This window comes from Mytilus californianus, unplaced genomic scaffold, assembly GCF_021869535.1.
Source record: "Mytilus californianus isolate M0D057914Y unplaced genomic scaffold, xbMytCali1.0.p SCAF_1, whole genome shotgun sequence".
In the NCBI taxonomy this organism is placed as follows: Eukaryota; Metazoa; Mollusca; class Bivalvia; order Mytilida; family Mytilidae; genus Mytilus; species Mytilus californianus.
The window spans coordinates 58,024,367-58,040,794 of NW_026262581.1; the positions used below are offsets into that span (position 1 = coordinate 58,024,367).

General features: G+C 32.4%; 1 protein-coding gene across 1 annotated transcript; it reads right to left on the bottom strand.

The window, feature by feature from the left end:
* Positions 1-11,146: 11,146 nt before the first annotated feature.
* On the bottom strand, positions 11,147-12,730 carry LOC127722173 (thyrotropin-releasing hormone receptor-like). Its single transcript, XM_052229063.1, has one exon. It carries the CDS (start codon positions 12,597-12,599, stop codon positions 11,280-11,282), a length of 1,320 nt encoding a protein of 439 aa, XP_052085023.1. The 5' UTR covers positions 12,600-12,730; the 3' UTR covers positions 11,147-11,279.
* Positions 12,731-16,428: the final 3,698 nt, after the last annotated feature.

A 16,428-nucleotide genomic window follows, 5' to 3' on the forward strand; every position in this document is an offset into this window, starting at 1 on the left:
TAACAAGGAAAATGCCATATCAAACAATAGTATTTGGTAATCGTTAAGAAAACACATTTAATGTTTACAACGGCGTACGGATCAGAAGTTTAACTATTCACTGAGGGTCACTAGAGGATGCAACAAATTTATTTTATTGGGAAACATTTTCTTGTCAACTATTATTGGGGACAGTCGGTTTTGCAACTTTGTCTTGCAGACGAAAATATTTGCTCGGACGGTACCGATGTGACGGAATGGCTAAGACATGTTTAGTTGAAATTGTTAACCTAGTAGGTAATTTTCGGCGGCATTTTAAATGACAATTTAGCACAAGCATTCGAATCAAATTGTAATTTATTAACTATTATGATTAATCAGTGATGCCTATTTAATTTTCCGAAAGAGGTTCTCAAGAAGATTAATTTTATATGAAGGAGACAGCAATATTCTAACAGGAAACCGATTTGTCGAGTATCGTTTTGATATTCGTTACTCGGTACTACCGAGCGATACTCGAGTACTCGACTACTTGTTGACATCCCTAATTTTAACTATTCATTTGTCACCAGTAACATATCATGTGCCCTATCGTACGGCGCTTATATAACTCAATTGATATTTTACGCTCGTGCATGTTCCCACTACACGGACTTCATTAGCAGGGATGTGCTCCTCACGCAAAAAACTGCTTCAACAGAGTTATTAGGAAACGACTGAAATCAACACTACACAAGTTTTACGGTCACAATCAGCGGTACGATATGTCTGTGTCTCAAATATTTACAGTCCTGTTTTCGCAGTCTTGGATCTTTATATACCAGATTAGTCGTAGTAATCCGTAGTTTTACCGATTGGGTTCTATTCTCGATTGTGACATTTTCATTGAGTGTGGATTCACTTGTCGGGTGATATATGCAGGAGACGCTAACCCTGTCGACGCACCCAGTTTGCTCCTATTGGAATTCAGGCGATTACTCAGTTTTTATTTATTAACTTAATCTGTCTCCCTAATCGTTTTAACTTAATCTGTCTCCCTAATCGTGTTAACTTAATCTGTCTCCCTAACCGATTTATGATATTCTAACTTCGAAGTGTGGCCTAATTCTATAATATCCTAGGAACTATCATTCTACCAGCTGCAACATCAACCAAGCAGTAATATACATTTCAAACGTATGATGTTACAATAATTGATATAACTTAAGAAGGTAGGGTTGATATATTCAAATGTTAATTCTATTTCATATTTCATTGGTTTCCTCATAAAATACGGCGATGTAGGATTGAACTAAAGAAAATTAGAAAACTGGTATGAACACAAATTATGTAGAAATCTGTTTTTGTTTAACAATTATAAAAAGAATTTGTTATTGATTGAAAAGTTTTGTTTTTATTCCTTGCAAATGCTGTTTTTCTAATAATGTTTTCTTATCTTTAAATTTGATGTCAGAATCAGCACTTAGTGTCTTGAATAAAATATATTGTCAGTATTTTTTTTTAAATTAAAATAAAAAAAAATACAGATCAAGATATTCCTTAATTGTTATCCAATCTATTTCGGCGTCCATATAACTTGCAATTGGATGACTAATATTTGACATCGAAGAACTCTTTCTTTAATACTTTACGCGTAAGCAGCAACCTTCGGTCAGGGAAAACGAAAACCCTGAAATATCGCATCGACTTGATGGAGATATATACTCCATATGCAGAAATATGGAAATCATATATATACAATGAAACGTAAACTTAAAGAACGATTGAAGCTTATGTTATATCCTTCTGGAGAAGCTCTTGTAAGAAGTATGTCTCATGTGTATAAAAGCATCAGAACATACTTTGGTTGTCCTTTGAGTTTCTTCTGCCTGTTTTTTCCCAATAAAAACATATCGATGATGCTAAATACGGGAAATCTTTTGTTTGAATCAGATGATTTTTGTTTTGCAAACTATGATTCGTCCCTTCCTTAAACAAGATATATGTTTAACTTTGGCTGTTCTTTTTCATGAAACAAAAGTTGTACTCATCTTTCCAACTTGTCTGCCATAACAAATAAGGAGATGTGTTATAATTGCCAATAAAACAACTATTAATCAAAGACCAAATGCCAAAGACGACTTTCAACAATGAGTGAAACCCATACCATATAGTAGCTATAAAATCCCCGGTATCACAAAGTATGATCCAATTCAAAAGAAAAAAAACTGAAAGTCCGTTTAAATCTGGTATTTTTTATAAGTTATAAAACCACTGAATCAGTGCCACTGATGGTGTACGTTTCGTCTCCGATGGTAAATTAACCTGTTTATAAGATGTTAAATTTTTCGAAACACCCAAGGTTTTATCTTGTTTTTTCTCAATCGATTTATGAATTTCGAACAGGGGTATACTACTGTTGCCTTTATTTATCTTCAACCCAGGCATAGATCACCAATGCCATGTTTTGTGCACAATTTTTACGATTTCTTTGTTTTCAATGCTCTTCAGCTTCGTATTCAAGTTGGCCTTCCAAATGTTTTGATTCGAGTGCCACTGATGAGTCTTGCGTGGACGAAACGCACGTCTGGCGTTCAAAATTATAAACCTGGTATCTTTGATGATTTCTAAAACCCGAATTTAAACTTATAAAAAAACCAATGTTTCCCAGACTAAACTATCAATCAAGTACACCTCTGATGAATTTAAAGAAAAGACGTAAAGTATGACTTTGTGCAATGCCATAATTCAAGAAACGACTTGATGAAGTACTTTAGTGTTAATGACTGGATAGCAATACATTTTGCGATATAGATATCAAATTATTAATAATAAAGTCAATGTTAGTACCAATAAAGACAATGTCAGATCTTACTGCTATGTTAAAGTGATAATCTATATAGCTCTTCAAGTATTCAGGTATTTATTCATCTTTGCCTGTCATTTTTTGAGGGGTTAAATGTTCATGATGAATGTTCATCAAGAAAAGTGGTTCGAGTACACTACATTTGTAAGAATTTATTAGCATTCACTTTCAGTTTAGATTAAGTAACAATTGTCTACAGGGTAGAGAGGTCAAACGTCTTAATTCTATTGCATAAGAGAGGTATTTAAATTGATTGTACTCTTACAGATTGTTAGGTTTTTGTATCCTGTTTGATTCACACCGCCCGTATAGAAGGTAGTTTTTACAGTAATCTGAAGCCATGTTTTTTGTTGTTGCTGTTAAACAAATAGTGTTAATAATTTGAAAAGAGGTTTCGTGGAGAATTTGACAGACCCAGCAATATAACGTTGTTAGTTATGTAATTCATATAATAAAAAAATATCAAAGTGTATGATGGGTGAACAGTAACATTCTTTAGATTGTTTGAGTATCCACATTTAAGACAATAAAATCCACAATTAAGACAATAAAATCCACAATTAAGACAATAAAATCCACAATTAAGACGATAAAACTTGAGATGAGTTTTTCTTACTTTTTTATAAATGAAGGAAAAAATGATTGCATTTCTTTTACTTAACATTGTCCTTCAGGTTGTTTTACCGTAATCACTACATTACTTTACCAAGAACTAAATGGTCTTTTCTTCCCACCCCCACCCCGTTCTTTTTAGCGATACCATGACAATGTCTCCACCTCTTCACTATACATTTGTTCAAATTAGTACAATAATGTAAACAAAATGCAACCCAAACAAGCTTGATAATAATTACGTTAATTGTTTGTTAACTAAAGTTTTCCTTAGCTCAGACTAAAGGCAAAGAAGGAATGAATATGATGTCTTATTTCGCTTTACAAAATCAACAGAAGAACATGTAAAATCGAAGAACAAAAGAACAATCTGAACTTGTAAAATCCCAGGCCAATAGAACAACCTTTTAGGTTTCAAAGCTTAGACAGGACATTTTACAGACAAAGCTCACACACCCCAACGTAAGATCAAGACGGTCCCTAGAACCGTTTACAGCAAAATAATTTGCTAGATGTCGCCAATGCTTCGTCTCCATACTGAAGGCACAGATGTGGGGTAACATCAATGCACATTGAAGACACTGATGTGGGGTAACATCAACAAAGTGCTTTTATATTGTCACTTATGATAATTTGAAAAGGTATTTACAAATACTGAACAATAAACCTAAATGGGTTTGTACTACCATGAGCAACACGACGGGTGCAAGGTCTGCTTACCCTTCTGGAGCACCTGAGATCAACCCCAGTTTTTGGTGGGGTTCGTGGTGCTCAGTCATTAGTTTTCTATGTTGTGCAATGTGTACTATTGTTTGTCTGTTGGTCTTTTCTTTTGTAGCCATGACGTTGTTAGTTTATTTTCGACTAATGAGTTTGAATGACCCTTTGGTATCTTTCGCCTCTCTTTTAAACGTCGCTAAGGAAATTAGATTATAAATTACTTTTTTCTGGTAATTCACAAGCTTTAAGCACTATTTGAAAAGGTTATATTTTTGAACCATAAGATTGATAAATATCACCAGGAAGCGGTCCCGAAAAATGAGCCCGTTTGTTAAATAAAACGTGTAAGTAACGTTGAAATTAATGATCAAATGTAGTTCTTAGCTTGTAGACTGTGACATATATCAACGTCTTTTAAAAATGTCAGTGTGTAGCGGATTCTTTTTATTTTATTTTTTTTCCTTAACACTATGATGTTAATGTATGGTTTCCGTGAATACTCTTTGCAACTTCCTGTTCTTCTACTAAATTGATTCGAATGTTATAATTGAATGAACTTTATGTGGGTTTTTATGAATTATTGCCTGTTCTAGCTGTTTTTAATTAACACAAATGATTTTTTTTTATATTCAAATGACACTTTTACGATTGTAACAGTCGACAATTCATAATATTATTTTCAAGACATCATCCAAATAGAATTAAAATATCGTCAGAATGTTGAAGCACGATTATTTAATGTCTGGGATACTTACGCCCCAGTAGCAAAACAATGTAATATCGATGCGTTCAACATGGAATTGTTGACATATAATAAGCATGAATTGAAATGAATCAGAAAGGGAGTGGGATGAGACAAAAACGAGGAACGAACTGTGACTGCCATCCAAAATGTTTTGAAGAGCAGGGTATAGTCTGAATTAAAGTCTGTCCATTTCGTATCTTAATTAGAAATTGAGTTATCGTATAAAACTGTAAAAAAAACATCAGTTTCAGAGGTGTTTAAGAATTGTTTTTTTTTTCAGTGACTACACATATAAGTACAAGAATGAGCAGTACTGAATTGACCAAAATAATAACATTACAATTTTATCAGTAGCCATTCATTACTGATTTACTAGAGGGTACAAAAGTGCAAGAAAAGTGTCACTAAATTCTTGGTAGTGTATAAAAGAGAGACGAAAGATATCAAAGGGACATTCAAACTCATCAAAGTAAAAAATAAACTGACAACGCTATGGCTGAAAAAAAGACCAACAGACAAACAACAGTACACAAAACACAACATAGAAAACTAAAGACTGAGCAACACGAACCCCACCAAAAACCGGGGGTGATCTCAGGTGTGTACTGTTGTTTGTCTCTTTGTCTATTTCTTTTTTAGTCATGGCGTTGTCAGTTTATTTTCGACTTGTGAGTTGGAATGTCCCTTTGGTATCCTTCGCCTCTCTTTTAAGGGAAACGGAAGGTTAACTATTGCGAGTAGAGAAATATAGTATCGCACGAAATAGAGTATTGTAAACTGTTTCTCTAATGATTTTTAAAAAGATGAAGAGGCAAACTTTATCTTTCTTTTTCAATGATCTACAAAAAAATATCGGTTTTCTCATTTTTATGCGTCGTCTTCAAGTATGCTCACCTTCATTCATGACATAAAAAGCGAAATAAAAGGAAACCAAGAAAGTTGTACGTCATAATTGAATTGTTATCAATTAAGAACTGAAATCAAACGAACCCACGAATATTATAAAAATAATAATTAACAGTTCTGGGAAAGTATACATCTTTTAAGGAATTTATGAAGAAGTGATAATGATTTGCTTATAAAGTAATAGGGCTTGTATAATTGAATACCTTGAAACGTGTGTCAAATAGCCAAAGATGATGTTTTGAACGAAATCTTTTGTATAGTCAAATGTTAACAATTCACATGAACTTTGACCCGGACATAACGTCATTAGTTGTTATCTTATTCACTATTGTCATTGCGGTCGACAGGACTCAATCAAATTTATGTTCTGTAAATTACGATAAAATACATGAAAGATCTGACGTCTGTGATCAGTCATTACTAGTAGATACAATATAATAGCTTGCTACGGTTAATCAAATCTTAATCTGTCTTTGAATATGTTCTGTCAAGATTGAAGACATTCATTATAATGTAATTGTTGTAAGACACGAAGCAAGCTTCAGTACAATATTATTAACCCTTTCATTTTAACTTGTATCATTATTAAACATGATCGATTCGATTTGTAGAATCTAAAAAATTTTGAGAAGTTCTGGAAAATTCTAATAATTATATTTTATGTTTTTCTATCAACATTGTTTTCCCTTTTGTATTTTTTTTTTTGTGTAATTTATTCGATGGCTATGAATTTTAAAGATAAATGCATATTCGAGGATAAAACAAACATTACTGTATCACATGACTTGCAATGTTTATGATTGTCTTCTTTATTACACAAACGATAATGACTGTTGACAGTTCCACGAACTTTTGCACTATTGGAGTGCATCAATTTGATTTATTTTCATCTTTGAAATAGTTTGATATGCACTATTCTGCTATTTAAAACGGTAACAACGTGATCAAGTAATTGTATTCTATAAACACCCTGCAAGAGCTGCTAAAAATATGATCTGGTCCTAATTAATTAGCATATATCTAATAGCATACAAAGGATGACTGGCTTCCATAAGAAATAAGAAATCGATTGTTCTCGAAAACAAAAATGCACCAAAATTACTGCATTCTTTAAATTCATGTTTGGAAATATACACTCTTTTAGCTTTTATAGTATATAAAGTTTTCTACGACATTTTTCGTGGTTTAAAAGTTGCAGACAAAAAAAAATAGTTTACCCCCTATCTGTTCGTATGCCTTTCCTTAGTCAGGAATCTCGTTAATGATTGTCTTATACAATATCTTGGTGTTTTTCTGAAGATTTAGTGTTGATGGCAATCTTTGACAGTTTCTTTATATTTTGTTTAAGAATCATGGCGATTATGAGATTGCCATATTGTATATAAACCTGTCTTATGTCGAAGACTGTATATTAATCTCTTAAGTTCTTTTATATATCTTTTTTATTCCAGATATAAACTACATTGCATAAAAAAAACAATTTTCAGGTATACACATCCGCCAGTCCTCATAATTAGTGATTCTATACCTGATAACCGGTTATTGCAATCAACGGTAAGGGCTAATACTAGCTTTTACTCAAGTTTTCTGGTGCCAATTTTTTGCGTGTTGGAGATGGTTCAGTCCTATAAAATCACTAAGCTTTAATGAAACCAACGTCGCTCTTTAGTTATGTATATAGATATAGGAAGATGTGGTATGAGTGCCAATGAGACAACTCTCCATCCAAGTTACAATTTATAAAAGTAAACCATTATAGGTCAAGGTACGGCCTTCAACACGGAGCATTGGCTCACACCGAACAGCAAGTTATAAAGGGCCTCAAAAATTACTAGTGTAAAACCATTCAAACGGGAAAACCAACGGTATAATCTATATAAAAACGAGAAACACGTATGAACTACATAAACAGACGACAACTACTGTACATTAGATTCCTGACTTAGGACAGGTGCAAACATTTGCAGCGGGATTAAACGTTTTAATGGTACCAAACCTTCTCCCTTTTCTGAAACAATAGTATAACATCACAACATAGAAAGACACACTATAAAATATCAATTGGAAGGCTTAACTCAATCAAAAAACGTAAATTAACACACAATGAACGAATAAATTTGATCTGTGATACCTGAATGCAAATACTTAGTTAATAAAAATTATAAGGGATAAATAATTAAGGTCAAAAGAAAATAACAGGTTTAAACAAAATTAAAAGTATGATACCACTGTGAAATGTTAAACAATATTTAGAAAATAATCACTTTTGAAAAAACCTGCGTCATATTATACACAGGTAAATGAAAATAATTTTGTTGTTTAGTATACTTCTTCTGTGTGTATAAAATCTCCCGTTTAGGAATACCAAGAATGTATGTCATTTTAATGCAGAACTACTGAGCAAAAACATGCAATAATAATCCAAAATTTTACGTTTTGGCCCTATTGCTTCAAACATCATGCATGATCAGTCTGAATGGCGTCTGTGTAAAAGGGTAGTAAAGAAATGCCAAGAGACAGTAAATATGTCATGTTGAAGATTTTTAAAAGATTTTCCATAAACTTAACATGGTGAAATTTAACTGAAAATGGAAGATATAAGTGCGTTTATTTCTGTTATTGTTTAAAATCTTATAATAATAATATTCTCAACAATATATAAAATGCGCTGTAAATGGGTAGCAGAAGCGTCCTCACAATCATATCTTCGTCACATTCTCAATCCTCCAAAACCAATTGATAGATTGGAATTAAAAAAAAGTCAATACGATGTTGCCATGATCTTCAAATAAATATAAGGTCGCTTACTTTGTCGAAATAAACGTAAAATGCTATGAAGCCGTAAAACAGAAACTTGAGACAAACACGTTTGTTAGAAACATGTGAATATCTAAAGAGAGTTGCTGTTTATAAACAAAAACACTGTGATAAAGAATCAACTTTGTTGTTCCATATTTTTCATTGTAAATCTTAAACCAATTTGACAAATTACCAAAATCTATGTCGTTTTCTGGCTTGATGTTAGATGATTACTCGAAGGTACATTTGATATGAATGACATTTAGAAATTTTATATGTATTAGTATAGATAAAAAAAAATAACAAAAAAGTTTTAAAAATCTTTTAGATGTGCAGCGAAAACAAGGCAGACAAACAGTTGCATGTTTGTTGCAATGCAAACTAGACGGACAATTGTAGTTGCAGGGTGATACTGGGGCTGATACAGGGATTGTATTGTTGTTTAGTTTCTAACCTTACTGCAGTTTCAGGCTAAAAAAAATCGGTTTTTTTTTTCTGGCATTTAATCTTGCGTTGTGCCACACGGCTAAGGCCTGTTTAAAAATATGTTTACCAAATCTGCTTGATGCTTTGCATGATAGACGGGTTTATATGTGGCTCAAATGTGATTTTCAACATTCAATAAACCCGTTTTACACCAAACGTTTTTGTTCATTATTATAAAACCAGATCAATCCTTATATTTGTTTATTAAATGTTAGTTTTGTTACAAGGATTAAAATATTCGATAACGTGTGAACAGTGTGTTTTAATTGTTGATTAATTATTGTTTAAAAACATATTATATTCCGGAAAAAATGCTCCGGAAAAAACATTGGTCCTTAATGAAATGGTATCTTTATGGACAAAGTCTTTTGGAAAACAAAGCTTTCAGTGACTGCAACACGGGGATCTCAACATACAAATGGGTACAGACGACCGGCTGAGGTTTAAAAAACATCCCCCATTCATATATTGAGCTATGCTAGGCGAAATTTCCAAAGGGACATTCGAATTATATATAATCACGAAAAGAGAAAAGTATGTTAAAACTCTCCGAGTTATTGTAACCTACAAATTCGGGTAAATGTTTTGTCAAATATTCATCTTAGTGTAGTCCTAGAGAATGCTAAAATGTTCTGCATACGAATCGCGAATTTCATTTCTAAAACATTATTAGCAGGATAATAATCATATCTCGAGACATTGATGGTTTAGTTGTATGCATTCATTTCTTCCCAATTATGAAAAACATGCTTTTTTTAAAAAAAGTGCGGTTTTAGATTAGTAAGATTGAGGGATTTTCATATTGCTTCATGAATTTCATTAATCATGATTACCAACGATTCGAAAAATTTCTCCCCTTTATCTACTCATTGTGTATATCACGACGTCTGCATATTTGGTATCCGTAAGAAATGTGGTTTCAAAATATAAAACCAAACTCTGACGAAAAACTTGTTTTTATCAATCTCACAAGCAGAACCCTAGTTGCAAGACTTGAATACCTTAAGAAAGCCATATTAGGGACCGAAATTTTTATTTCATAAATAATGACCCGATGAGCAATATTTTATATTAAGCAAGTTTACTACGGCTATCACCGTGTGGAGATTCTTTAAGGCAAGATGGTATTCGGTATAGAGCAGGATTTATGTCCCTTCAAAGTCTTTTTCAAGCACTTGCTTAGTATTATCTCTTATAAATTTCATGGTCGCCAGTACGAATTGGTGAAGAGAGGTCACTGCCTCACAATTAATTTCAGATATCAAATGTATATTTGTAACTGTTGTCATAATATGCATGGTGGTCAGACGCTATACTGACACTGCATTTTCTATAACTTTTAAAAATAAATATGTATATTTGGTAGATAGAATGTTGCTGTTTTAATTTTATTAGGTTTTTACATGTATGCTGGTGCTCTTTTCGGTTCTATAAAAGCAAGAGAAAACAATAGATACGATAATATTGTCAGAAATGATTTTATTCGTTGACATTTTTTTCGACGAAATCTATTTGCAAAACTAATTTTATTTTAACAGTAGACCAAGCTATAGCATGTAACCACCTGCAAAAAGAGTCCATGAACCTTTTTTTTTCATTTTTTGTGCAAGCATGCTCTCCGTGTGAAGGACATCGCTTTGAAGGAATGTACCTTGTTTCTATGCAGTTTAAAGTTCGTATTTCAGTTGGGCTTCAATATGCGTTGATTCGACCGCCACTTGCGTACTAGATTGTAAGGTTAGCGTGGTATGAAATAAGTGGTGGGTTTTGGTTTTTTTTTTTCTCTTTTTTTTTCGTTTTTTGTTTTATTTGCAGTATTTTCCTTTCGCATATCTCGCATGGAAATTTATCTATTTATTTTGTGTCGTTGAGAACTTCTTATAAGAAAAAAACAGCAAAAGAATCGTAATTGTATTCTGCACTTTAAGCTGATAATTTTGTTCTGTGTAAATTTAAACAGAAAACAATATCATTAGAAAACATAGAAAATGGTATAGTTTTAGCGATGCTGTACTTGTACATTGCATGCTTGTCAATGTATTTATAGATCTTGATAAGACGTTTATCTTTAATGTAAAGAACACATTTCTGATAAACAAATTCAAAGTGCAGTCTGGCACTAAATATTCAAATTTCATTCGATTGCACAAAGTCAGTTAAACACCGATATAATAAATAAAATTAAGACTACAAATATGAGCACTCAGTTACTCCTCTATTGTTACTTAGAACAACACGTATTGAATCACCTGATAAGTCTAAAGTTGCATTAGCCTTGCAAGGGCATGATTTTTTAGCACTGTCTCGTGAAATTATTGAGCTTATTAACTGCAAATTCATCTCGCTCTGTTTCGACAAAATTGTTAATCCAGTCTTTTCTTGGTCCGACTTTGAATTATTATTTGTTTCACTAGCCGAACGAGAAGATAGGGCATCTTGTTCGAAAACTGTATTATGTTCCCCGCTGGAATGAATACGAGGCTTTGAGAACGCCATGTGACCTAAGGTACTCTGGTACAAACTTTGCCTAAATTTCTTTTTTCCGTAGCAACACATGGTTATAAGTTCTTTTAGTCCTAATCTGAATCGATGTCCAGTTACTAAATATACGAAAAAATTAACGCATTTATTTGTATATAACATATAAAATGTCAACGAAAACACAAAATGCGTTGTGGCTGTTTGGTAATACGTTGAGTCGTAACCTGATATGAAAAGCTGTGTCGAAAATGGGAATGTAAGAAGAAGAAGAACTATAGATTCGCCAATAAGCATAGGCGTTATCGTCTGAACCTGTTTGTTACCTCTAACAAATGATCTATCGAACTTGAGTTTTTCTACCGAATTAAGGATTTCTCTGTGTGATGATTTCCATATTGAACATAATAAAACAATGTTACTTATAAACATTAAAATAAAACAGATGACCAGAAATGATAAATGAAACCACGGCCAAATTTTTGTCCAAAAATATTCGTAAGCGTCTGATTTCGGATAGACGTCACACAGTCTTTCACTTCTATCTTCTTCCACCATATCAGATCCGATAAAGAAGTGAAATTCCTTGGCAAATGTTATCACAGTCACAACAAAAATTGCTATTTTCGCTCTTCTAAATGTACTTATGTCATTCTTCTTCAATGGAAATTTTATTGCAAGTGCCCTATCAATTGTCATCGCTGTTGTAATTAATATTCCCAAATCACAATTTCCCCAGCCGTAAAAATCTAAAAATTTACAAATATAGCGTGTTTTGTCCCTAGAATAAACATCAAATGTCACATGCAACCAATGCGTTGTCATAGAGATTGACAAGCTAAAAATATCATTTATAGATCCAGCGATCATGTAAACGGAAGAAGGTTGGTAACGAAAATAGCGTGTCCTCATTACAAGGAGAACTAAGATATTACATGCTACTCCCAAGACGATGAGAATAGGTGGATAATACACGTCAATTCCATGAGTAAATGTTGCATCCCGGATATCTTGTTCTGTGACATTCATTTAGACTGTAACTCAGGAAAACGACATCCGATAAAAATTCTGAAATAGACAAAAATTCATTATTTTATTTTATTTTTGCTCGAAAATTTTGTAAATATTTACTCATTACATTGAACTCCTTTTCATTGGATGTCGTGTGGGCATTTGCTGGTCTGGTAAAAACGGAAGAATTCCAATAATAATTACTGTATTCAATCTAGAATGTCATGACAAATGTCGAATCTGTCTTAACATTAGTTTAAAAACTTCGTTGTATAGGTTCGTAGAGATTCCATGATTTCTTTGTTTAAACCAATTACTAGTACATGTATTGTGCATAAGTGACCAAAATTTTAATTTGATTTCAAGAATAAATAGCAACACTATTATAAATTTGAGATGCAAAATTAAATAAAATGCTTCGCTGGGCGCAGCTTGATACGACCGCAGAGGTCGAACCCTGAACAGTTGGGGCAAGTATGGACACAACATTCAAGCTTGATACAGCTCTGAATTTGGATTGTGATTAAATATTTGACACAGCATAGGTTTCTGACACAGAAAGAATGTGGTCTAAGAACTTCAATTTTTTTAATTTACCTATTATGGTCCAATGTCCAAAATCAAAATACATGGTTAGATTCAGCATATCAAAGAACCCTATATATTCAATTTTTGTTGAAATCAAACAAAGTTTAATTTTGGACCCCAACTTGGACAAACTTGAAAACTGGTCCCATAATCAAAAATCTAAACACATGTTTAGATTCAGCATATCAAAGTACCCAAAGAATTCAATTTTTGTTAAAATCAAACTAAGTTTAATTTTGGACCCTTTGGACCTTAATGTAGACCAATTTAAAAAAACGGGACCAAAAAATTAAAAAATCTAAAAACACGGTTAGATTTGGCATATCAAAGAACCCCAATAATTCAATTTTTGATGAAATCAAACAAAGTTTAATTTTGGACCCTTTTGACCTCAATATGAACCAATTTGATAGCGGGCCCACAAAATAAAAAATATAAATACATGGTAAGATTCAGCATATCAAAGAACCCCATATATTCAATTTTTGTTGAAATCAAACAAAGTTTAATTTTGGACCCCAATTTGGACCAACTTGAAAACTGGGCCAAAAATCTAAAATCTAAATACATGTTTAGATTCAGCATATCAAAGAACCCCATATATTCAATTTTTGTTGAAATCAAACAAAGTTTAATTTTGGACCCCAACTTGGACCAACTTGAAAACTGGTCCCATAATCAAAAATCTAAACACATGTTTAGATTCAGCATATCAAAGAACCCCAAAAATTCAATTTTTGTTAAAATCAAACTAAGTTTAATTTTGGACCCTTTGGACCTTAATGTAGACCAATTTAAAAAACGGGACCCAAAATTAAAAATCTAAATACACGGTTAGATTTGGCATATCAAAGAACCCCAATAATTAAATTTTTGATGAAATCAAACAAAGTTTAATTTTGGACCCTTTTGACCTCAATATGAACCAATTTGATAGCGGGCCCACAAATAAAAAATCTTAATACATGGTAAGATTCAGCATATCGATGAACCCCATATATTCAATTTTTGTTGAAATCAAACAAAGTTTAATTTTGGACCCCAATTTGGACCAACTTGAAAACTGGGCCAAAAATCTAAAATCTAAATACATGTTTAGATTCAGCATATCAAAGAACCCCATATATTCAATTTTTGTTGAAATCAAACAAAGTTTAATTTTGGACCCCAACTTGGACCAACTTGAAAACTGGGCCCATAATCAAAAATCTAAACACATGTTTAGATTCAGCATATCAAAGAACCCCAAGAATTCAATTTTTGTTAAAATCAAACTAAGTTTAATTTTGGACCCTTTGGACCTTAATGTAGACCAATTTAAAAACGGGACCCAAAATTAAAAATCTAAATACACGGTTAGATTTGGCATATCAAAGAACCCCAATAATTCAATTTTTGATGAAATCAAACAAATTTTAATTTTGGACCCTTTTGACCTCAATATGAACCAATTTGATAGCGGGTCCACAAATAAAAAATCTAAATACATGGTTAGATTCAGCATATCAAAGAACCCCAAGAATTCAATTTTTGATGAAATCAAACAAAGTTTAATTTTGGACCCTTTTGACCGCAATGTGGACAAAGTTGATAGCGGGCCCACAAAATAAAAAATATAAATACATGGTAAGATTCAGCATATCAAAGAACCCCATATATTCAATTTTTGTTGAAATCAAACAAAGTTTAATTTTGGACCCCAATTTGGACCAACTTGAAAACTGGGCCAAAAATCTAAAATCTAAATACATGTTTAGATTCAGCATATCAAAGAACCCCATATATTCAATTTTTGTTGAAATCAAACAAAGTTTAATTTTGGACCCCAACTTGGACCAACTTGAAAACTGGTCCCATAATCAAAAATCTAAACACATGTTTAGATTCAGCATATCAAAGAACCCCAAAAATTCAATTTTTGTTAAAATCAAACTAAGTTTAATTTTGGACCCTTTGGACCTTAATGTAGACCAATTTAAAAAACGGGACCCAAAATTAAAAATCTAAATACACGGTTAGATTTGGCATATCAAAGAACCCCAATAATTAAATTTTTGATGAAATCAAACAAAGTTTAATTTTGGACCCTTTTGACCTCAATATGAACCAATTTGATAGCGGGCCCACAAATAAAAAATCTTAATACATGGTAAGATTCAGCATATCGATGAACCCCATATATTCAATTTTTGTTGAAATCAAACAAAGTTTAATTTTGGACCCCAATTTGGACCAACTTGAAAACTGGGCCAAAAATCTAAAATCTAAATACATGTTTAGATTCAGCATATCAAAGAACCCCATATATTCAATTTTTGTTGAAATCAAACAAAGTTTAATTTTGGACCCCAACTTGGACCAACTTGAAAACTGGGCCCATAATCAAAAATCTAAACACATGTTTAGATTCAGCATATCAAAGAACCCCAAGAATTCAATTTTTGTTAAAATCAAACTAAGTTTAATTTTGGACCCTTTGGACCTTAATGTAGACCAATTTAAAAACGGGACCCAAAATTAAAAATCTAAATACACGGTTAGATTTGGCATATCAAAGAACCCCAATAATTCAATTTTTGATGAAATCAAACAAATTTTAATTTTGGACCCTTTTGACCTCAATATGAACCAATTTGATAGCGGGTCCACAAATAAAAAATCTAAATACATGGTTAGATTCAGCATATCAAAGAACCCCAAGAATTCAATTTTTGATGAAATCAAACAAAGTTTAATTTTGGACCCTTTTGACCGCAATGTGGACAAAGTTGATAACGGGGCCCAAAAATCAAAAATCTAAATACATGGTTAGATTCAGCATATCAAAGAACCCCATATATTCAATTTTTGTTGAAATCAAACAAAGTTTAATTTTGGACCCCGATTTGGACCAACTTGAAAACTGGGCCCATAATCAAAAATCTAAATACATGTTTAGATTCAGCATATCAAAGGACCCTAAAAATTCAATTTTTGTTAAAATCAAACTAAGTTTAATTTTGGACCCTTTTGACCTTAATGTAGACCAATTTGAAAACGGAACCAAAAATTAAGAATCTAAATACACGGTTAGATTCGGCATATCAAAAAACCCCAATAATTCAATTTTTGATGAAATCAAACAAAGTTAAAATTTGGACCCTTTGGACCTCAATGTGGACCAATTTAAAAACGGGGCCCAAAATCCAAAAACTTAATTCCAAGGTTAGATTCAGCATATTAAAGAACCCCAAGAATTCAAGAATAAAACCCCATTGAA

Excerpts from the sequence above, each read along its gene's own strand:
- LOC127722173 (XM_052229063.1), bottom strand. The coding sequence starts at position 12,599 with ATGAATGTCACAGAACAAGATATCCGGGATGCAACATTTACTCATGGA.